The 24,216-nt window shown below is 46.0% G+C and overlaps 1 protein-coding gene and 1 long non-coding RNA gene across 2 annotated transcripts in view; one reads left to right on the forward strand and one right to left on the reverse strand.

The window, feature by feature from the left end:
* LOC105480046 (DnaJ heat shock protein family (Hsp40) member C1) overlaps window positions 1-15,720 on the forward strand; it is a 242,969-nt gene extending 227,249 nt beyond the window's left edge. The window contains exons 11-13 of the mRNA XM_011738488.3: window positions 5,173-5,221; window positions 12,579-13,027; window positions 15,508-15,720. Coding sequence (XP_011736790.1) covers window positions 5,173-5,221; window positions 12,579-13,027; window positions 15,508-15,576 — 567 coding nt within the window. The 3' untranslated portion in view covers window positions 15,577-15,720. The remainder of the gene's footprint in view (window positions 1-5,172; window positions 5,222-12,578; window positions 13,028-15,507) is intronic.
* A 1,665-nt stretch (window positions 15,721-17,385) lies between these two features.
* LOC105480050 (uncharacterized) lies at window positions 17,386-20,839 on the reverse strand. Its single transcript, XR_986257.2, has 3 exons — window positions 20,202-20,839; window positions 18,991-19,083; window positions 17,386-17,520 (listed from the first exon to the last, which is right to left on the reverse strand). It is a non-coding gene; the product is annotated as an uncharacterized lncRNA (long non-coding RNA).
* Between the last annotated feature and the right edge of the window lie 3,377 nt (window positions 20,840-24,216).

Genomic DNA, 24,216 nt, shown 5'->3' on the forward strand with positions numbered 1-24,216 from the left:
TCGCCATTGAATCTACCAAACATTTAAAAAATTCCAGTGCTCTCAAAAAAAAAAAACAGAAGAGGGGTGAATATTTATCAGCTCATTTTATGATGGCAGTATTGCATTGATGCAAAACCAAAGACATCGCAAGAAAACTACAGACGAATGTTTTTATAAATATGGATGCAAATAAATATTGACAAATACCACCAAACTGAATTCGGCAGCTTATAAAAAGAATTATCACCATGATGCTAGGCATGGTGGTGTGTACCTGTACTTGCAGCTCCTCAGGAGGCTAAGCAGGGAGAATCCCTTGAGCCCAGGAATTGGAGGATGCAGTGAGCTTTGATCACACCACTGTACTTCAGGCTGGGTGAAGATTTATGTTAAAAAAAAAAAAAAAAAAAATCACCCTGATCAACCATGGAACGCAAGGTTGGTTAAACATCTCAAGATCAATTAATGTAAATACCTCATGTCAGCAGAATAAAAAGCAGTATCACACGATCATCTCAAGAGAAGTGTTTGAGCCGGACTCGGTGGTTCCCAACACTTTGGGAGGCCAGGGCAGGCTGATCACCTGAGGTCCGCAGTTCAGGGTCAGTGTGGCCAACGTGGCGAAACCCCATCTCTACTAAAAATACGAAAAATAGCCAGGTGTGGTGGTGCGTAACTGTAATACCAGCTACTCGGGAGGCTGAGGCAGGAGAATCACTTGAATCCAGAGGCAGAGGTTGCAGTGAGCCAAGATTGTGCCATTGTACTCCAGCCTGGGCAACAGAGCGAGACTGTGTCTCACAAAAAAAAAAAAAAAAAAAAAGTGTTTGGCAAAATCCAACACCCTTGCACTATAAAAACACTCAGCAGACTAGCAATAAAAAAGAAGTACCTCAACCAGATAAAAGAACATCTACTAAAAACCCACAACACCGTGTTTACTGGTGAAAGAATGATTTCCTGCTAAGATCAGGAACCAAATAAGGATGTCTGCTCTTGCTGCTTCTATTCAGCATTGTACTGAAGTCTTAGCCAGGGCAGTTAGGCAAGAAAAAGAAATAAGATGGAAAAAAAGAAGTAAAATTATCTGTTTGCAGATGGCATGATTTTATATGTAGAAAATCTTGAGAAGTGCACTAAAAAAAACATTGGAACTAATAAATGAGTTTAGCAAGATTGCAGGATATATAGCAGTATTACAAAAATCAGTTTTTTTATGCATTTACAGTGAACAACCTGAAAATGGAATTAATAATTACATTCATAATTGCATCAAAAAGAATCAAATACTTAGGAATAAATTAAACAAAAGAAGTGAAAAACTTTAACTTTGAAAACTATATAACTGGCCGGGCGCGGTGGCTCAAGCCTGTAATCCCAGCACTTTGGGAGGCCGAGACGGGCGGATCACGAGGTCAGGAGATCGAGACCATCCTGGCTAACCCGGTGAAACCCCGTCTCTAGTAAAAAAATACAAAAAAATAGCCGGGCGAGGTGGCGAGCGTCTGTAGTCCCAGCTACTCGGGAGGCTGAGGCAGGAGAATGGCGTAAACCCGGGAGGCGGAGCTTGCAGTGAGCCGAGATCCGGCCACTGCACTCCAGGCTGGGCGACAGAGCGAGACTCCGTCTCAAAAAAAAAAAAAAAGAAAGAAAAAAAGAAAACTATATAACATTGTTGAAAGAAATTAAAGTAATTTAATTTGGAACTCTTAAGTCTTCCTGGCCTTAGATTTGGCAGGGGATTCTTAGATATGACACCAAAGGCACAAGCAACCAAAAACTTCAAAATTAAAAAAATAGATAAATGGGACCTCAGCAAAATTTAAAACTTTTGTGAGTCAAAGGACACCATCAAGAAAGTGAAAAGGCAACCCAAAGAGTGAGAGAACTTATTTGCACATCTTATGTCTGATAAAAGTACATGTACCCAGAGCACATCAAGAATCTCACAGCTCTGGCCAGGCATGGTGGCTCATGCCTGTAATCCCAGCACTTTGGGAGGCCGAGGCAGGCGGATTACCTCAGGTCAGGAGTTTGAGACCAGCCTAACCAACATGGTGAAACCCCATCTCTACTAAAAATACAAAAAATTAGCCGGGCGTGGTGGCGCATGCCTGTAGTCTCAGTTATTTGCGAGGCTGAGTTGGGAGAATCGGTTGCACCTGGGAGGTGGAGGCTGCAGTGAGCTGAGATCGTGCCATTGCACTTCAGCCTGGGCGACAGAGCTAGACTCCATCTCAAAAAAAAAAAAAAAAAGAAAAAAATAATCTTACAACTCAATAATAAAAAGTTAAATGACCCACATAAGCAATGGATACAGGATATGAAATAGATATTCCTCCAAGAAAGATATACAAAAGTCCAATAAACGCATTAAAAAATGCTCCGTATCAGTCATTAATTATTAACTATTAATTAAGTTAGGGACCTGTTAGAAGGTGTTATATTAGTTTGGTCAAGTGAGAATGAAGGACTGGTGCAGGTGGTGGAGGTCTGAGAGAGTAGGGAACAAATGAAATTGATACTATGAAGCAACTGGTTGGGGAAGGAGAGAAAACTCCAAAAATGGACTGTTAGATTTTAAGCCTGAGTGACTTGGGTGATAAAACTATTAAGCAATGGAGGAAAAGCAGAGTTGTTGTTTTATTAGAAAAACTGATGAGTTTAGTTTTTACATTGTTTAGTTTCAGGAACTAGGAGACCTCTAAGAGATTTAATGGCAGTTAGAAAGTAAAGCCATGTAGTATAGCAGAAAGAGCACTTGGCTTGTTTTTTTTTCTATAAAATGAAAGAGTTCGATTTAAAAAGTGGTTATGTTACAGTGATTGAGAGCAAAAATTTTAGATTCCTACTTGTCTGGTTTTAGCTTCTCAGTAACTGTTTAACTTGGATATATTATTTATTCTCCCTAGGCCTCAGATTCTGTAAAATCAGGTAACAGTTCTATGCCTACCTAATATCGCTACTGTGAGGAATATGTATACACACACAGCTTATTTAGAACAGTGCCTATTGCATAGTAAGCTTAATGTTACATAGGTGAAGTCCCTTTCAGATCCGAGGATCCATTGTTGCATGGTCAATTTCTGTGAGACTGGCATTCCAAGGTAGAAGTCAGGGCCAGAGATGTAGGTTAATCATTTCTTTTCTAAAGTATTGTTGAATAGATGGGATGAAATACCAGAGTAGAAAGTGGAAAGAACATGGGCAGAATGTTGAGGAACACTTCTATTAGGGAACGAGGCAGGAGTATATAGGAGAGGCCAGTGGAGGAACATTCAGAGAAAGAAGGAAAACTAGGAGATACTCTCATGAATGCCAAGTAGAATAGAAAAGATAAAGTCAAGGGAAGATTGTCTTTTAGAGTAGACTACTTGAGCTAAGTTTGAAGGTTTATGGGATGTATCTGATGGACAGGGAGAAGTTGAAGATGAAAGCAGATGACTGATGGCACATAGTTCTGTGAGGATTCAAGGGGCAGATTTAGCCTCAAGGGGAAGGAATGCATTTATTTCTTTGAATTAGGATAAAAGAAGGGATGGATATGTGGTGGGGCAAGCAAATTTTTGAGCTGGGAAATTCAGAAGTCAAGGAAGCTCATGTTGGATAAGTTCAGTTTGCTTACATTAAATAGGAAGCAAGGTCATCTGTAGAGAGAGTGGAAGGTAGAGAACAAAATTGAAAAGTGTTTCCACGCAGCTTTAAATGTTCTAATTCTGCACTTTGTATGAATGGAAAACAAATGATCTATTTCAGTTGTAACAGGTAATATTTACTGAGCCTTTAGTGTCTGCCAGGTATCATGCTAAGGGTTTGTTTCAAACTGAAAACATCCGTAAGCGGCAAATGGTATTAGTAGTGGTATCCACACATTACAGAGGGTAATATATGAAACAGAGAAAGGATGGAAAATTGCTGTCTGTTACCCAGCTGAGAGGTGGAACCAAGATTGAAGAGCAGATCTGCCTGACTCTTTCTTGGCTCTTAATGATCATGCTTTCTGACGTTTTACTTTCAAATTTCATTAAAGCCTTGAAGTGTTGGTTCAAGAATATACATGGATTAATGGGATAGAGAAATATAGAAAAATATAATAGCACATGTATACAGCCGAACATAATTTTAATGAAATTCATATTTTAAATAAATGGAAAGTATAGCTTGTTAGATAAGTGTATTAGGGCAATTAACTATTCATTTGAAAAAAATTAATAACTTTAACCCCATATTTTTTAAAAATATACAATAGAAGTCAGAACAGTGGTTATCTGTGGCAGGATAGAGATTGCATTAAGGGCACAAGGGAACTTTCTGGAGTAACAGGAATGTTCTGTAATTTTTTTTATTTTTGTTTATTTATTTATTTATTTAGATGGAGTCTGGCTCTGTCACCCAGGCTGGAGTGCAGTGACGTGTTCTCAGCTCACTGCAACCTCCACCTCCTGGGTTCAAGCAATTCTGCTGCCTCAGCCTCCCAAATAGCTGGGACTACAGGCATGTGCTTGTAATCTTCTCCAGTGAAGAAAGATATTCAATTTCTGGAAATTCTAGGTTTAAAAAATGACCTGTTTGCATAATGAAAGCAGTATCTTTTTTTTTTTGAGACAAGGTCTCACTGCCCAGGCTGGAGTGCAGTGGTGCGATCTCGGCTCACTGCAACCTCCGCCTCCTGGGTTCAAGCGATTCTCCTGCCTCAGCCTCCAGAGTAGCTGGGATTACAGGCACCCACCATCTTGCCCAGCTACTTTTTATATTTTAATCGAAATGGGGTTTCACCATGTTGGACAGGCTGGTCTTGAACTACTGACCTCAACTGATCCAGCCGCCTTGGTGTCCCAAAGTGCTAGGATAACAGGCATGAGCCACCATGCCTGGCCTTGAAAGTAGTATCTTTTAAGAGGCAGTCTTGTATAACAGAACTGTCATTGAACTAGAAGGAGTCCAGGTATGTGAGTTCTTGTCCTAATTGTGCTGCTGAGTGGATGGGTGTTTTGGAGCAATCCATTTAATCTCTGTGGGCCTCAATTTTCTTGTTAATTACATTAATGGATGGGACAGATGACTGAGGGTCTTTCAGACCTGAGATTCAGTGAACCCTGTTCATTCACATGGAGCTTACATGGAATAGTTTCACTCAGCCTACAGTAGGTACATGGAAAGTAAGATTTTTGCTTTTATGTTTTGAAACAGGTGACAACCAAAGCCAAGCAACTGAAGGATTCAGTGACCTGCTCCCCAGGTGAGTTCATACTTCCTCTATCTCATTAATCTAAAGTGATTTCTTCTAAATTAATCCCTTTTTATAATAACTTCTTTAAATACAAGGGTCTAGAAGTTTTGCCTAATGAACTCTAAATCTGGTCGCATCTCCAAAAGGGGTTGAAATACCAGCAAGCCGGCCGGGCGCGGTGGCTCAAGCCTGTAATCCCAGCACTTTGGGAGGCCGAGACGGGCGGATCACGAGGTCAGGAGATCGAGACCATCCTGGGTAACACAGTGAAACCCCGTCTCTACTAAAAATACAAAAACTTAGCCGGGCGAGGTGGCAGGCGCCTGTAGTCCCAGCTACTCGGGAGGCTGAGGCAGGAGAATGGCGTGAACCCGGGAGGCGGAGCTTGCAGTGAGCTGAGATCCGGCCACTGCACTCCAGCCTGGGTGACAGAGCGAGACTCCGTCTCAAAAAAAAAAAAAAAAAAAAAAAAAAAAAAAAAAAAGAAATACCAGCAAGCCAGTCCATCCCTGCATATTCTGGTGCCGAGAAGATGTATTTAATTAATAAGGTTAAAGAAATATACAGATCGTCTTCTCTAGTTCAATTTGTGGGGACGGGGGACGCAGGAGAAAGCCCATCTCTGCACACCACGCAAATGCTGTGTGCACACTGTTTCCCTGCACTGTCCACCCCTGTCACTGCCGCACTTGCAGAGCTACCCTTTGGGATAGATGACAAACAGCTTTCCCAAGCATTTATGTTTTTTGTTTTTTGTTTTTGTTTTTTTTGAAACGGAGTCTTGCTCTGTTGCCCAGGCTAGAGTGCAGTGGCACAATCTCGGCTCACTGCAACCTCTGCCTCCCCTGGATTCAAGCAATTCTCCTGCCTCAGCCTCTGGAGTAGCTGGGATTACAGGTGCCCGCCACTGCACCTGACAGATTTTTGTATTTTTAGTAGAGACGGAGTTTCACCATGTTGGCCAGGCTGGTCTTGAACTCCTGACCTCTTGATCCTCCCACCTCGGCCTCCCAAATTGCTGGGATTACAGGTGCGAGCCACCATGCTCGGCCGCATTTATGTTTCTTAAAATCAATTTCCTCCAAGATTAACTGGAATTTTGTTAGAGTCTTCATATTCTTTGCTTAGAACCAGGAAGTAAGAACATGCCTCAGAAACTTTCCAACCTAACTCGAATACAGGTGCCAGGGAGAGTAATGCAGATGAACAAGCCAACGATTAGCAAACCCAGAGATCTCAAAAAGCCATCCCAGCCAGGCATGGTGGCCCAGCTCTCGTTTCAACTACTCTAGAGGCCAGGGCGGGAGGATCACTTGAGCCCAGGAGTTCAAAACCAGCCTGGGCAACATAGTGAGACCCCCATTTCTGAAAAATAAACATAAAAATAAAATAATTTTTAAAAAAGAATTCAACTTGGAGTTCTCCAGGCTTTAGCAAAGAGGACATTTCTGGATTTCTTTTTCTGCCAATGAAGTTATTTCTGTGGACATGGAGGCAGAGATGGGGCAATGGAATGTTACATAACAGAAGTCTACTTCAAGACATTCTCCAAAATCATACCATTGAAAAGGCAGCGCATCTCAGAGTAAGGAACTGACATAGATCTTCCTGGAGCTTTGGTGGAGGGGGTCAGAAGTATGAAGAAAACAGGAAATGTGGAGTTGAATATTTAAGTGCATCTCTGAGGCAACCAACACTTGTGGCTGAGAGAAGGCACCAGAAGCAGCTTTGAGCAGAGAGCAGATCCAGCATTAGGACAGAGAGGAAAAGAAGCAAATCCGATGTGATATTTGGCCACATCCAAGCATCCTGTGACTCTAAAAGCACCATAAGGTCTTTGTCACAGATATATTCATTAAATTCTGTGTTTTGTTTTTTAATAGCCTTTAAGAAGCCAAAGGATTTTGAAATAAAAGTATTTCTTCTGATTATGTTCACAAATTAACAAAGAATCCGTAAGCAGTGTGATCCATTTAAGTCACAAAGCTGTGCTTCTGAAGTATTATTAGATATTCTAAAATTGTTTCCTAAGATTTGGGTTACCTTTCAAAGGGTTTGAAATGGATGGTTTAGAAAACACAGCTGGCTTAATAGGCTAGCACAGGGGAAAATGACCTTCTACAGATAAGAACACACCCAGATGGAAGTATTCAGCTCTTTCTTAAGAGAGTTGCTTTAGTGAGTATGGAAAGAAATATTTGCTAATAGAAACTCAAAAAAATACAGATAAACAAAAGGAAGAAAATAATCACATGTAACCTACCAATTGTTATTTTGAGAGAGATATTTCTTCAGACTTTTCTTTTTTTTTTTTTTTTTTTTTTGAGACGGATTCTTGCTCTGTTGCCCAGACTGGAATGCAATGGTGCAATCTCGGCTAACTGCAACCTCCGCCTCCCAGGTTCAAGCAATTCTCCTGCCTCAGCCTCCTGAGTAGCTGGGATTATAGGCATGCACCACCACGACTGGCTAATATTTTGTATTTTCAGTAGAGACGGGGTTTCTCCATGTTGGTCAGGCTGGTCTCAAACTCCCAACCTTAGGTGATCCTCCCACCTCAGCCTCCCAAAGTGCTGGGATTACAGGCATGAGCCACTGCGCCCAGCCTATTTCTTGAGACTTTTCTGATGCACGTATGTGCATATAATATTTTTACAAGAATGGGACTATGCTACAATACTGTTTTGTATTTTTTCACTCCATATACTCATATGTCTGTATCATCACCTTAATGGCTCCATAGTAGTCCATAATATAGATATCTGCCCCATGGTTTATTTAACAGGTTTCTATTGTTGGACATTTTGATTGTTTCCATTTTTTTTTATTGTTATGAAGTTGTGGTCTCCAAAGTGAGGTAGACAAGATGATTCTTTGGAATTTAAGAAGACTGTATTTGAATTTCTATTGATCTTTATTTTTATCTTAAAGCAGTGAGAGAGTAATTAAGCTTTCTCATCTTTGATATTCAGACTTATGCCAGCACCCTCACTGTGCCCATTAGCAGAGCTTATGTGTTACATAGGGCACCGGCGTTTCCCAAGGGAAAAATGGGATTTCCACAGCGCTCACAGGTTGATGATGGCCTCATCACTCGGCATCATCCCACGTTCTTTCGCTCTCAAGATATTGCAACAAGATACCCAGTTGAGTGGATGTATAGATAACCCCAGAGTTGCAGTGACATCTTTTTATAAGGTGGAGGGCAACCACGGGAATATTTCCTATCATATGGAGGCTTCCTAGTATTTTGACAAAGTACTTTTAAAAGTTTTTGAATTTAAAGATCTTCAGTTTTATACTTTTCTTTTACCAAATAACTAAATAAATAAATTATTGATGTAGGGTCTAAAAAAAAAACCTGCACACGCTTAAAACATTAAAACAGTACGAAAGGGGATACAATGAAAAGTGTCTGAGTCTGCATTCCTGGCCCTCCACAGAAGGAATAATGAATCAGAGTGGGGGGTGCACACGTCTAGAAGTGTAACTAGTGGCGCACACCCTGTCTGTATTTGCCTCCCTCTTTCTATGTTAATGGCAGCATACTCACTGAAGACTAATATATTTAATCCTTTTATTATATTAAAATATTTTTACAAAATAAAGATGGGTTTTTAACAATGAATATGAAAGTGTTTTGAAAACTATTTATGCTGTAGAAAGGACGTTTGAAAGTAGATCCTTGGCTGGGTGTGGTGGCTGACGCCTGTAATCCTGACACTTTGGGAGGCCAAGACGGGCAGATCACCTGAGGTCAGGAGTTCGAGACCAGCCTGGCCAACATAGTGAAACCCAGTCTCTACTAAAAATACAAAAATTAGCTGCGTATTGTGGTGCATGCCTGTAGTCCCAGCTACTCTGGAAGCTGAGGCAGGAGAATCACTTGAACCCGGGAGGCAGAGGTTGCAGTGAGCCGAGATCATGCCACTGAACTCCAGCCTGGGCAACAGAGCAAGACTGGCTCAAAAAAAAAAAAAAAAAAAGTCGATGCTTGATAGTATTTTCTTTGTTATGTGTTATTCTATGACCAAAACAATGTGACCTATAAAAACTTATTTTTACGGATTTAAAAATGTTGAAAATAGAATTTTAACCTGTAAATCTTTCAAACAAAGTGAACTCATTTGTTAAAAATACAACCAGGCGTGATGGTGTAGGCCTGTAGTCCCAGCTGCTCAGGAGGCTGAGGTGGGAGGATCACTTGAGCCCAGAAGTTGGAGGCTGCAGTGAGCTACGATCACACCACTGCACTCCAGCCTGGGTGACAAGACCCCCATCTCAGATAAATAACACTTTCTGTTTAGTTTGCAAGACCAAATGATTGACTTGGGGAAGATTTTTATGAAAATGTTTTCATAATTTGTATTGTACAATGAATATCAGAGCATAGTAAACATGGCCAACAGGACGCTCCATGTGGATAGATGTATCCTTTTGGGTCATCTTTTCCAACTGGGATGGCCATTCAAAGTTAGGTGCCAAAATAAAGTGAATTTGGAACCAGGCCTTTAATTGAGTATTTTACCCAGTATTAAGCAATTTTTCAGTCTCATTGTTTTTAATATTAATATTTTCATGAGAATGTTTCACTTAATGATGTTTTTAGATTGTTTTTTATCTTTGATTTTCTTATTCATATGTGTTTTATAATATATTAGTAGAGTGGTGGATATAAAAGAATAAGTAAATATAAGTAAATATACATATATTAGAATTGCATTTTCGGCTGGGCGCGGTGGCTCATGCCTGTAATCCCAGCACTTTGGGAGGCCAAGGCGGGCAGATCCCGAGGTCAAGAGGTTGAGACTATCCTGGCCAACATGGTGAAACCCCGTCTGTACTATAAATACAAAAATTAGCTGGGCATGGTGGCGCGTGCTCGTAGTCCCAGCTACTTGAGAGGCTGACACCCATAGTCCCAGCTACTCTAGAGGATGAGGCAGGAGAATCACTTGAACCCAGGAGGCAGAGGTTGCAGGGAACCAAAATTACACCACTTCACTCCAGCCTGGTGAAAGAGCGAGACTCCATCTCAAAAAATAAAAATTAAAAAAATAATAATTGCATTTTCAAAGAGGTTTTATTGATGGAGTACATAATAAAAAATATGGAGGAGATAATGATTATGAAATGCAACTCATTTGTAGTAACAAAAGACTAGGACCTGGAACTTTAGTGAGCTAATACAGAATAACCTCCAGGGAGTTTGTTGCCATTAACATAAGAAAGGAGAAGGCAAATACAGCTACACAGGGTGTGCAAGACTCATTCTATATCTAGACGTTCACACACTCACACCCCAACTCATTTTTGCCTCTTAGAAAGCAGACCAGGAAGCCACTTTTCATTGTATTCCTTTTTGTAGTTTTTACTTTTTTTTTTTTTTAAATTATATGCAGGTTTTTGTTTTTGTTTTTGTTTTTGTTTTAAGATGGAGTCTCACTCTGTCACTCAGGCTGGAGTGCAATAGCACCATCTTGGCTCCCTGTAACCTCGCCTCCCTGGTTCAAGCGATTCTCCTGCCTCTGCCTCCTGAGTAGCTGGGATTACAGGCACCCACCATCATGCCTGGCTAATTTTTGTATTTTTGTAGAGACAGGGTTTCACCATGTTGGCCAGGCTGGTCTCGAACTCCTGACCTCAGGTGATCCCCCCGCCTTGGACTCCCAAAGTGTTGGGATTACAGGCGTGAGCCACCGTGTACGGCCGGGATTTTGTTTTTTATTAAATAAAAGCTAGTATAAAAAAGAGGAAACATTGCCGTAAAAAAGGAAATAAAATATTGCCTCCTTTTTTGTTGTTGTTTTGAGACAGAGTGAGACTCTGTTGCCCAGACTGGAATGCAGTGGCACAGTCTCGGCTCACTGCAGCCTCTGCCTGCTGGGTTCAAGCGATTTTCATGCCTCAGCCACCAAGTAGTTGGGATGACAGCCATGCATCACCACACCCAGCTAATTTTTTGTATTTTTAGTAGAGACAGGGTTTTGCCATGTTTGCCCAAGCTGGTCTGGAACTCCTGGCTTCAAGTGATGCACCTCACCTTGGCCTCCTAAAGTCCTGGAATTACAGGCGCAAGCCACACTGCACTGGGCCTAAAATATTGCCTCTTTGTAGCCAAATTTGTATATACATCTGTAATTATTTCCATAGGAGAACCTCCTCTAAGTAAAATTATAGAGTCACAAGTAAATACAATTTTAAGGTTCACCTCCATTTGACAAATTGTTCTTTAAAAAGGCTAGACCTGTGCTGTCTAATATGGTAGCCACTTGCCACTTGTAGCTGTTTATATTAAATTTTAAATTAATTAAAATTAAATAAAGTTAAAAACTTAATTCCTCAGTGCTACACCAAGTGGTTTGTATAATCGTATCACAGCATGTTTCATTGGACAGCTCTGAGGTGGGCCAGTTTCTGCTCCCACTCCCGGTGTCCGAATGTACCTATTTCCCTGCATTTTGCCAGCACTAGGTATTGTCATACTTTCTAATCTTTGCCAATTTAATAATTAAAAAGTGGTGATTCACTGTTTCAGTTCTCTAATACTCGTCAGCTACTGTAGTTCTTCCTTTGTGAGCTGTGTTCTTTGTCCTTTTATCTTACTGAGTTGTAACTCCTACTGTATTGAGGATATCAGTGCTCTGTATACTATTCTGTCCTATTAAAAGGTTTAAAACTTTTGTTATTAATTATTACTACTTTTAGAGACAAGATCTCACTCTGTTGCCCAGACTGAAGCACAGTGGTGTGATCATAGCTGACTGCAGCCTCAAACTCCTGGGCTCAAGCAGTCCTCCCTCCTTAGCCTGCCAAGTAGCTAGGAATACAGGTGTATACCACCACACCCAGCTAATAAATGTTTTGATAAAATGTTTCTTTTCCATGTTTAAAAATTCTTGTTATAGCTACTATTTATAAGTGTATAATTTACTCATACACTTGACTTCCAGAGGCAGCACAGTTTAAGGTTTGACCAGTTGATTTTTGTCTTTCCAGTGGAGCCAGTGAATCCTTTCTTATACTGAGTAGCAGGTTATTCCTTCTCAAAGACATGTTTGTATTCTTGTTCACAATCTGATTCTTTATATGCCCATTATTCCTCAGAGTAGAGAAAGGGACAAAGGCTTGCAATCAGACAGAAGTGGGTTCAGATCCCACTCTAGTGCTTTCTGAGTCTTCTTTTTCTCATCTGTAACATTAGGGTAATGATCCCTATCTTTCTAGAATAGTGTGGAAATGAAATTAGACCATGCATGCAAAATGCCTAGTGCGCTGCCTGCTGTGTGCCCAGCAGCTGCTGTTCTCACCATCTCCTTAATTCACCTTGCCCTTCACATCTGTGTGGCGCACCCCTCTTTCCTAGGAATGGTTAGACTCTCCGAACTCAAATCAACAGTTCAGAATTCCAGGCCCATCAAAAGTGCCACCACCTTGCCTGATGACATGATCACCCAGCGAGAGGACGCAGAGGGGGCGGTGGTGGAGGAGGAGCAGGGGGGAGACTCTGGTGAGCAGGAGACGGGGGGCACCGAGGCCCGACCTCGGAGGCGGAAGCCAGCCAGGCTGCTGGAGACTACCGCGAAGCTGGAGCCAGAGGAGAAGCCCAGAGCCAGGCGGCAGAAGGACTTTGACGTAGCAGAACCAAATGAGTCCAGCGACGAGGAGAGCCAGAAAAAAGAGAGAGCTCGGGCTGCAGAGGAGCCGTGGACTCAGAATCAACAGAAACTTCTGGAACTGGCGTTGCAGCAGTACCCAAAGGGATCCTCTGACCGCTGGGACAAAATAGCCAGATGTGTCCCGTCCAAGAGCAAGGTGAGTGACAGGGAAAGAGGCCTCTGCACAGGTGTTAGAATCCCACCAGAGGAGCCGCAGCTTGTCTGCCTGCGGCTTCTTCCCTCATTCCTATCTACTGACACCTGCCCCATGATCTCTTCTTTCCCAGCTATCTTCCAGTATATTTCTCCCTAGAGCATATGAATCTGTGCATTGAGTGGTTCATGTGTGTAGATGAGCTCAAGATTCTAAGTTTCATCATCACACAGGGTAGCTGATTATAGAAACTTCACCTACAGCACCTGCCTGCCCTTTGGAGAACTCGCCCACTCAGGCCTAGGGTTTAAGGGCACATGGGAGGCTCAGCCGGTGCTGTCTCACCGTGAAATGCGGCAGCTGGGGAGGGTCAGGATGGGAAGCGCCTCTGAACCAGGCTGAGGGTTCATAAATCACAAGGCCCATTGGCTATGTAGCAAATCTTTGACCAAAGGGATAGCTGGTATAGACAGTATTACCATAATCATCTTTGGTTCTGCCATGTGAATAACTTTGGACTCAGCGGGTGCACCTCGTGGCTGTCCAGAGGCCCTGAGGCCATCTCCATGTGTGGTCAGTGCCCTGAGGCCATCTCCATGTGTGCTCAGTGCCCTGAGGCCATCTCCATGTGTGCTCAGTGCCAGGCGACAGCTAGGGTTCGGCTTACCTTCCACGGCCGTGGCTGTTTGTAGTTGGCCTTTCTCCCTGCTTGTAGCTCTTAGTGCCTGCTCACATACATCTGAGATAGTTCTCAGATGAAAACTCAGATGGGAGGAGAGGGCGGGAGTGCCCTGTGGAGAGCCCACCCACCCAGCTTGGGCGGCCTCTTTCCTGTGATCTGGCCGTGAGGCGCTGCAGAGAGTTCCAGGGTGTGATCCTACCACAGTGTCTCTTGAGGCTTCTTTCCAGGGAGCTAGATTGTTAGTCGAGGAATCAGGAACAGTCAGAATCAAAAGCCACGATCTATTCTGCCGTCTGTGCCTCCTTCAGTCGCCTCTGGGCACACTGATGCTCATTTACATTCTTATTTTTGTAATTGAAATTCTGTGTTGGAAAATCTAGCTCATGGCCATGCGTGTCCCTGAGTGTACAGGTCTAGTTTTCTCCACCTACTTTAAAAGGATGAAAGTTGAGAGTTCCTGGGGAGAAAAATAAACCCTTAGCAGTTGATCTTGGGAAGCGCAGCTTCTCCCAGCCTCTCCAACTGGTTTGCCAGAAGTAACTATTCTCCCCGAATTTCTCTAGCATCTGTCAGAACACAGGTGTCTCCATGTGTGATGAGTCCACACTGGCTTATAAACGAAGGGGCTGGAGCTTGGATTCCTAAGGATAGAACACCCAGAAACTCATACCTGGGGGGTCTGGAAACCTTCCAGTTTTCAACCAGCAATGAGCGGGGCTTCGTCGGCCTGCAGGTGTTCCCCTCAAGCCTTGACTTGAGAGCCAGCCAGGGCTGAGCTGCCTGCTGTCCTGGAGCCTGGGCCTGGCTGCCACAGCTCAGCTCAGAGCTCTGAGCACACTGTCCTTCCGGGGTTACGTGCTGGGTCTGGCCACATCTGGTTTCGGCACTATGTGGTTAGGGACAGCATAGATACTAAGGAAAGACTGATATCTTTAAAGACCTTAGGCAGGTAATCTTTGGGGATGCAGAAAAAACCCTGAGAAGAGACTCTCATGACACCACTAAGCTAAAATCCTGGGAGAGTAAACATCCTTTCCCTGTCCCAGGCAGCTGATAAAGTCACTTTGCACTGGACCCTAAGTCAGCAGAAGCTACAGAACCTCAGGGGTCAGTATTTTTGGAACAGAAACAGAATAGATTCTAGAAAGTTCCTGTAATCAACGAGAAAATAATGAGGCCTCTCCCCACCATCAACCCACCTCTGCTTTGGTCCTGAGTCCCAGCCCAGGGCGTGACAGCTGTGGCCAGCTGAGGTCTGAAGTGGGTGGCCCTGCAGCCTGTAGGGTGGGATGGAGGTGGGGCCGGGAGGAGCAGGAGTGTGTATTTCAGCACAAGTGTTTCCAGTGTCCCGGGGTCTGGCGCCCCACAGGAAAGGTCTCACTCAGCAGCACCTAAGGAAAGCCAGACCCACGGAAGAAGACTATTGTGGCTACCTGGCCCCAGGGTTTTTGATTTCTTTAAAGTAGCGTGTTGTGATGAAAGAGTGAAATGTTAACATGAAAATGAGAGTCAGCAGGCTGAAGGTACCAGTGATGATGCTAGTGCACCTCACAAATGGCTGCCCCAGCCCCTCACTCCGCGCCAAGCACCTTCCCTTCGGGCTGGGCTTGCAGGAGCCCTTCTTGCACTGCCTGGACAGGTCTGCCTTGTGAGCGGCTGGACTCCAGGACATCCTGGGAACTCTGGGCAGAGGGACTGGACGTGAGGCTCTTCATGAGCAGAAGGCAGCAGACCGGCCCCCCGGGGACCCCACTGACTTGTGCAAGTGACTGTTTTCACCTCTCTTTTTTTCTTCCTACAGGAAGACTGTATCGCTAGGTACAAGTTGCTGGTTGAACTGGTCCAAAAGAAAAAACAAGCTAAAAGCTGAATATTCTGGGAGTTGATGTTCACCTTCATTTTCCAAAATGAATATCTTAAAAATCTTTTGCAGAAATTTGCATTTTTGTACCTCAATATTTCTACGTCATGTGCCTTAGTAAAAAAAAAAAACCAATAAATAAATAAAAGATGAGTGTTGTGCTATACTATTTAAACAAATACTGTGCCGGGGAAAAAGGATGTGGGTATTTTGCAGATTATTTTATTTCTCATCACTTCAAAGTTTACTTTCTTAGGGAATAAACAGTGCTTTCTAATGATCAGGCAAAAATATATGGTTTTGAAGGAACATGTGAACAAACTAATGTGTAAGAATTCAAACAATGTTTCTCTAAAACACGACCAAAGAACACAGCAGTTCATGTCTCTATTGGGGGTTGAGTAGCAAAGATCAGTTCTTGGGGAGAAAGAAAACCAGGTTGGTATCCAGCTGGTTGGCTAAGAACAATGTGAGGTTCTCTTAGTTAGTTAAATATATCGAGGGAAAAAACTGTCCAGGTGAAGAAAGACATAAGGTAATACTTTCGAAGTTTGAGCTGCTTGACAGAAATGTGTTCCCACCTGATAGAATTTCCAGACAACAGGCAGGACCATTTTCAGGAAATGATGAAATTGGGACCATTTTTTCGTACCTAAGTTAAAAATCACTATTTTGACTATTTTATACTATTACTTTCTGTCGAAGTCTTTCTTGCTGTATTTGAACTGTCACTGTCAGCTGAGCACTCCTTTTAAATCTTCTGTCATTTGCTCAGGGCGTGGAAATAGTGTGATGAATGCAGCTTGCCTGAACGTGAAAATCATGAAGATAACCAGAACACAGTTAAGGGACGTGATTTGATAAGATATCTTAGAGATGTTTTCTCTAAGGAGTAAAGTGAGGGTACAGTTTCCTGGAGGATAGTTTGGGTGACAGAGGTTCCCACTCTGCAGTGCAAGCTTCTTTCCATACAGAGGACATGGAACCAGGTAAGTCCCCAGCCCTTTCCATGACACGAGGTGACAGAGGCTGCCTTAGGTCTCAGGCCTACACCTGGCTCCAAGCAGATGTTTTAGGGAACTTACACTTCAGACCCAACTCCCTCATCCCAAAAAGAGCAGCAGAGAAGTGAAAACAGCACATTGCAGGCTGAGTAGCCCTCTTCCAAAATTGTGAGACAAGTTTCAGATTTTGCATATTTTTTTTCTGATTTTTGGAATATTTACATATACATAATAAGTTGGCTCAGGGATGGGACCTGAATGTAAACACCACGTTCTTTGTTGTTTGTTTGTTTTTGGAGACAGAGTCTCGCTGTGTCGCCCAGGCTGGAGTGCAGTGGTGCAATGTCGGTACACTGCAACCTCTGCCTCCCAGGTTCAAGTGATCTCCCACCTCGGCCTCCCAAAGTGTTGGGATTACAGACGTCCATTATGTTTGACATACACTTTATGCACACAACCTGAAGGTAATTTTATGCAATATTTTTAATAATTTTGTGCAAGAAACAAAGTTTATTTGCTGAACCATCAGAAAGAGGCATCAGGTGTGGAATTTTCCACTGGTGGCGTCACATCAGCACTCCAAAAATTTGGATCTTGAGAGCATTTCAGATCTTGGATTTGGGATTAGGGATGCTCAGCCTGTGCCAGCCACAGTCTCCGCAGTCTGGTTTGCACAGAACTGCCTGAGTCAGGGAGTCCGTTCCATCAGCCTCAGCCAGCAGGGATAGGGAAGTGGTACCTGTCTGGCCCGGTGGGGACAGGGGACAGGCACAGTCATCTGGCCCCAGCAGTACTCACTGTCCTCTTCCTGTAACAAGTCAAAACCAGGCTAGTCACGAGAATCTGAGTCTTTCCCAGAACTCTGTCCTCCAGCTGGGGGCCATGAGGTGACTGCTGTGCAGTCGCAGTGGCTCTATGTGAGTGACACATCTGAGAGGGAAGCTGGTTCCTGGAGAGGAACAGGGAGAGGGGAGGATCGTCCTGGCCATATGCCGGCCCGGGGGCCCCTCTGATCTCTGAGCCCAGCCTCAGGCCTGTTATACAACCCAGGACACTCTGTGAGTGTTCTGCCATTAAATCGCCCTTTACACTTACAGCAGCCTGAATTGGGTTCCTCTCACACATACCCCAAAGCCCAATTATGAGTTTCCTGGGCTTTCTGCGGGAGAGGCCCCTGGGGGTCCAGAGGTGCTTTAGGAAATTGAGTTGCTGGAAGCCCTCAACTCGCCCTGTCCTCATCTTCTCCAGCTACCTTGAGAGAGTGAGGTGCTAGTGTGCTTTTCTGCTGCCTGTCTCTGCCTGCCAGGAAAGGCGCTGCCCATGGTCTCCCCTCGGGGGACTCTGGGGGCCAAGGAGTCAACTGAAGTAGGATGGGGGGGGGGTTTGTGGGGGAGGCCAGGGCCGGAGGCTGGGCAGAAGGACTCGTGTGGGCTCCCAGCTCTCAGAGCACAGCCCTGTACACAGATGACAGCTGCCACCCCGGGTCACAGCAGGAGAGCGAGGATCCTCGAGAGGGAATGCACTGAATGCGTGTGGGGACGTGGCGCATGCACCAGCCACGCGACAGCCCCACCGTGCCCCTTCTCCTCTCCCACTCCCAGACCTGTGTCCTCCTGAGCCACCCTACCCTGCCCACTGAGGAGGCCTCCCCATGCCACGCCCAGCCCCCACAGGTGGCCTGTGCTTGCTTTTCTGTTCTTGCTGTCTTGCTCATGAGAACCAACCCAACCACTCTTTCCTCCTCAGTTTACACCTTTTTTTTTTTTTTTTTTTTTTTTTTTTAAAGAAGCAGCCTCGCTTGGTTGCCCAGGCTAGAGAGCAGTGGCGCAATCATGTCTCACTGCAGCCTCAAACTGACAGGCTCAAGCAATCCTCCTGCCTCAGCCTCCCAAGTAGCTGGGACCACAGCCGTGTACCACCACCACCTTGCTAATTTTTTCTGTTTTTATGTAGAGATGGGTCTGGCTCTGTGGTCCGGGCTGGTTTTCCCTTTTTGAGGGAAGAAAAGAAGTTGTCTGTGGGACATGAATGTTGTGTGTGCTATTTTTTCCTTGTTAAATGAGACCTGAGAAAACGTGAACCTGGAATGTCCCGGGTGGGAGGGCAAACCGCAGTCCACCCCGGGCCCAGGGTCCTGGGCTGCTCGCCGGCCACCAAGTCCTGGAGCCTCTCCAGGGGGATCATCTGCCTCTGGGGCCTGCAGTGCGTCCTTGTGAACATCCTCAGCAGGGCATAACTTAGTCTCCTGAGGGTGAAGCTGGTACGGAGAACAGCCCAGGGCTGCCCTGAGGTGCAGTGGGCCCCAGCGCTGCCTCCAGGCCTCCACTTCTGGGGACCCCACGGCTCCAGCTTCTCGGCAGCCCCCCCACCTCTCGCCCCCATGGCCATGTCCATTTGCTCATGTTGCGGGGAGTGAGACCTGGTTGGAGGTGGAGAACGCTGGCTCTCCCACTGTCCATGGAGCTGGGTGACATCAGGTGTGTTGTTTTACTACTGTGCCTCAGTTCCTCATCTGGGAAAAGAGAGAATAATGGCAGCTGCCGCTTAGGTTGTTAGGATGATAAAGTGAGATAATCTGTGTGAACTCTTTCTAACGCAGTGCCTGGCTTGGCAGAAACAATGTTATTTCTGACAGCCTGGCTTCCTGTCACCATCGTCTTCTGCGTGGCGATGGCCACAGCAGGGCTGATGGGGCAGGGCCAAGCTCCTTCCATCTCCTGCCCATGGGGGCGGGAATCCCAGCCCGGGGCCTAGGGGCCTGGGTCACTCTGTGCACTCCCGGGGACCTGCAACAGGCCTGCAAAATCATTCCATCTTGGATGTGTACTTTTCTGGGGAGAGGGTCCACATCTTTCACTGGGTGCCCCAAGGGCCTCTCACCCAAAAAGGCTCACAGCCTGTGCGGTGACGTTTCTCCTGACATGGCCCCAGGAGGGCCCGTGTGGTGTGCAGGAGAACCTTAGACTGGGCCTCAGGCAGAAAGGGCTCAAAGTCCCGGGTCTACTGCTGATGACCAGGGCCTGGGCAAGTGGTATTAGCCCCTCTCTGGGGCTCGTTTCCTGTCCACAGAATGCAGTTGCTAATACCTGAGGGGCAGCGAGCCGCTCTGGGAAAGCCCTTCACGCTCAGGGCCCCTCTCGGCTCTGCCCCCATCTTGTGCTCCTCCCCTTGCCACTAAGTGGGGACATTTCTTCCCTAGGGCTGACCTCAGCCTGGTCTCCTCTTCCTCAGGTGTAGTTTAGGGAAAGGGCAGAGTTTCGATCAGAAGACCCACGTCTGAGTCGTAGGTGAAGACCATGGGGAAGGAGCAGGGACCAAGGCCACGGAGAGGGCTGTGGTTCTGAGGGCTGCGGTGGGGGGAAGGGAGGGGATGGGGGAGGAGTGGAGGGAGGGAGGGAGGGAGGGAGGGAGGCCGTCTGCAGTCCCCACCCCGCTCAGCCCCACAGAGCGCAGAGCAGCAGGGTACTCCCAGGCATGACACCAGGCACGGGGGCTCTGCCCTCATCTTCCTGGACACCCGAGTCTCTTACCCTTTAGTGGTTTAAATTTTCCTCTCCCCACTGGGGCAGAAATGTCAGCGTTACCATTTCCTCAAACTGTTTATCGCGCCACTCTTCAAAGCACACTCACCTGTCGTCTTATTTACCCCTAATGGGGGTTCTGCGCCCGCCCCCCACAGGGGGTCAGGAATGTTTGGGATGTGCAGCCAAGCCACGTTCTTCCCCAGGTGTGCAAGAGCTCCCCGTGCACGGCCTTAGAATGCCCTATTAGGAAAAGTTGGGGTGGGAAGGAGGTTTTTTTCATCAGTGGACCAGCTTACTTAGATTTTCACCAAATTACCCGATTCATCTGCAGAATTCGCTTTGGGAACTGCCTGGGAGTTTGTCTTCAATTGGTCCGCACGTGCTTGGCAAACACCCTGAGTTACAGACTGTGGGTTTAGTCTTCCACTGGAGTGCCCTCAAATTCCCTTCGCAGTTTTAGAATAAGACCGTAAGAAGCTTTCCACTGTCAATGTCTTCAGACACTTTAAAAAATGCCTCCTGCTGCAGGGCTGCTTCTTGATATATGCCAGTCACACTCCCCCAAACTCCTCTCCAAGTAGAGAACTAAAGCTCTATCAAGTATTTCATCCCAACTTCATTTTCTAGGGTATTTGTTGTTGTTCATTTTGGCAGTTAGGCTTGTTCCTACAGTTTAAATGGCATGGTTTAAATCATGTTCTGTGCATACAGGGAGGCCATGTGTTCCCTGGGGCCCAGGACACCCAGCCTAGGCGCTACAGGATGTGGCCTTCCTGTCTTATGGGGCATTGCTAACAAGTGGCCAATCCCAAATGCCTGCAGATTTTCAGAGGGGCGCTGAACTCCCCAGAGAGGAAGGACAGCTCAGAGATGTCCATTGTCTTGCTTTGGTTTAGAACGCCCCAGGGTAGAGGTGAGTCCTGGTCCTGCCCCAGCCCTCGTGAAGACCCACCTGCCTCAGAGAATGGCTGAGCCCCAGAGACACCTGAGTCAGGACCCAGCCTGGCAGGATCTCCTACAACTACGTGCACCGGCACCTGCGCTGCAGGTCTGCCGCCCCTAGCCACGGACCAGCACCTGAGCTCAGGCCTTTAAGACCAGGAGTTGGCTCTGCAGGCTGAGGAGAGGTGAGACTTTGGTGTGGGGGCCTGCGTGACTGCAACTGGACAAGGTTAGTCATTTGGTGAAACCGTGTTGGTATTTTCTAAAACAAATCCGACTTCCAAATATTGGGCTGAAACATGAATGGTGTTTCTCTCGGGTCTGGGGACTCCCTTTGTAACCACACTCCAGGCCAGGCCCGAGTCTGAGACGCGGAGTGGGAGCCAGGCCAGGGTGGCCTCTTGCCCTCACAGCCTTGTCAGGAACGGTCCCAAACCAAGAGTGTCCCTGGGTCATCTGTGGGTCATACAGTATACCGTTTACAAAATGAAATCGACAGATTTGGGGGTAACAGTAGGGTCGCCATGTGATTTACTGTGGCCTAAGTCATAAAGGAAAATGAGCCATGTTGGTCATGTTTGCTTTTGTTATTACTCAAAAAGAAATATCTTGTAAAATGTAAGATAAAATGTCTCATTGCTTATACTGTCATTTTGGTTCCAATCTTGGTTTCACAAAGTTAGATATCACTGCAGTTAAACAGTAGATGTCTTGACATATTTGACCTCAACTGTTTTCCCTTCAGAGGCTTGGCTTAAAAAATCACTATTGGAAATTTGCTGTTTGGATACAATTATGTCTGTCCTGTTCTGTTAAAAACTAGAATTTAAAAATTGGATGTGGGCCCAGTGCAGTGGCTCACACCTGTGATCAGCGCTTTGGGAGGCCAAGGCAGGATTGGTTGAGAGCAGCCTGGGCAACATGAACCCTGTCTCTACAAAAAAAAAAAAGCCAAATGCGGTGGCACATGCCTATAGCCCCAGCTGCTTAGGAGACTGGGGTGGGAGGATCACTGGAGCCCAGGAGTTTGAGGTTGCACAGAGCTATGATCGCACCACTGCCATCTAGCCTGGCTGACAGAGTGAGACCCTGTTTCGTGGGGCGGGGAAATAATGGGTCCTGGGTAGAGAATCCCTGCATGAAGGTGCTGATGTCCAGGTGATTCTACTGGCCAGCCAGGAAGAACCACTGCATGAGGCCAAGAGCTTGCAAAGCAAATGGGACCCTGTTTTGTTCAACAATTCCAATGTACGCGGGCAACTTAGCTGCAGAGAGCACCTGACCTTACCTGCTCTGGAAGAGCCCCGGGGAACCAGCAAGGTGGCGGCGCTGCCAAGATGGAATCCCCTAATTCATCCATCTGCTTGTTACGGGAGCCAAGTGAGAAACCCCCAGATGCAACCATCAGTGTTTGAAGGAAAACAAACCTGATCGGCACAAAGTGAAATGTCATGCTTTAATTTTAAACTTTGGAAGGTGCTAGCAAAATGAAGATAACGCTGTTGAGTTTGCTGCAAACCATGAGGTAACTTCTTTTTCATTGGTTGCAGTGGACTGAATGTGTCTCCCCTCACCAAGGTCATGTGTCCAAACCCAAACCTTGAAGGAGATGGGATCAGGAGGTGGGGCCTTTGGAGGTGATTAGGTCAAGAGGGTGGAGCCCCCACTAATGGGAGGCCAGAGAGCAGAGTTGCCCCCTTCCCTGTGAGTCAGCCTTCTGCCTCTGGAACAGAGCCTCACTGACTTGGAGAAATACATTTGTTGTATGTAAGTCACCCAGACTACAGCATTTATTAAATTATTTCATCGAGACCGGGTCCTGGTCTTACCCAGGCTGGGGTGCAGTGGAGTGATCATAGCTGCAGCCTCAAACTCCTGACCTCAAGTGAGCCTCCTGCCTTGGCCTCCCAAAGTCCTGGGATTACAGACTTGAGCCTCCACACCCAGCCCGATTATGGCACTTTGTTAAAGCAAGCTGAACTGACACTGGCTTGATACCACCTCAGTGTACAATCAAGTATTTAAGGGCACGCGTTGGGAGCCTTAGACACTGTCTCCTACCTATTAGCCCCTCTTCCTACTGCCAAAGCTGCTCCTGTTCATGTCACCACATACCTGAGTACCACGTCCAAAAGGTGATTTCAGGCTTGACCTTACCCCTTTAATCCTGAAGGCGGTGTGTGACATCTTCCAGCTTTTTGCAGCTTCACATTCTGGAGTGAAATGGATATAAATCAAACCAAGAGTTCCCCTGGCTCCTCCTCAGATTCCTCTCCAGATGTTTGATCTTTTGCTTTGGTAGTCTTGGTGTCCCCAAAGTCTGCGGTCTTCTTCCTTGTCCTCGCCCTTCTCCATCCCATTGACTTCAACTGCCCCCCTCTGTTAGGGGTCTGGTGAGGGCCAACTTTATGGTTCCAGCGCCCTTTGCTCTAATCCTCCCCTGGCATACCTGGCAGAATCCTCCACTCTATCCAGGGAGCTATGGTGCTTCCTTGATGTCCAAAAGAGCCAGAGCAGAGGTATGGCAAACGGCCAGTGTGGTCTCCTCTCCAGTCAGCTGGAGGGTACGAGTCCCTCCCACGGAGTTGAGAAAGCAGTTTTTCTGGAGCTAGGGCCTTAGAAAAGGTGAATTCCTTTGCCCTGAAAGCCTCCAGGGGGATTGAAACATCCCCAGCTTTTTTTTTTTTTGCGGGGGGGAGGGGATTCCAACTTGTCTCTGTTCTCCAGTCCTCTCACATCATCTCACCTGAATTCTCCAAACCAGTTCAATTCACAGGTCCACCGAGGGGTCTCTGGTTTCTTCCCTAGTTCCTTTCCAGTCTGCAGCCAGGCTAAGGCTCTCACACCCCCACACCCCTTGGAAAGACTACAAATGAATGCAGAGCTAGGGACAGCTCAAACTCCGGCCATAGCCATGTCCAGGCCTTTATGATTCTAGTTACCAGTGATGCCTGGGAAAGGCATAGGGGTATCAGGGACATGGCATGTTCGAGAACAGCATGGCTGGGTTTTGCTGGGGTACACAGCAAGGGGTGGAATTGTGCTGGGAGCCAGCACTGGATGGATGAGCCGAGCCCACACCCTGAGAGGCCTCAGTCTTGAAGAGGTGTCCCAGCCTCCACCACTCCTTAGTGAACTCGGAGTCGGGAGGGGCTCTAAGAGCATCATGGGGCGCTGCC

The sequence above is a fragment of the Macaca nemestrina genome, chromosome 9 (genome assembly GCF_043159975.1).
Source record: "Macaca nemestrina isolate mMacNem1 chromosome 9, mMacNem.hap1, whole genome shotgun sequence".
Classification (NCBI taxonomy): domain Eukaryota; kingdom Metazoa; phylum Chordata; class Mammalia; order Primates; family Cercopithecidae; genus Macaca; species Macaca nemestrina.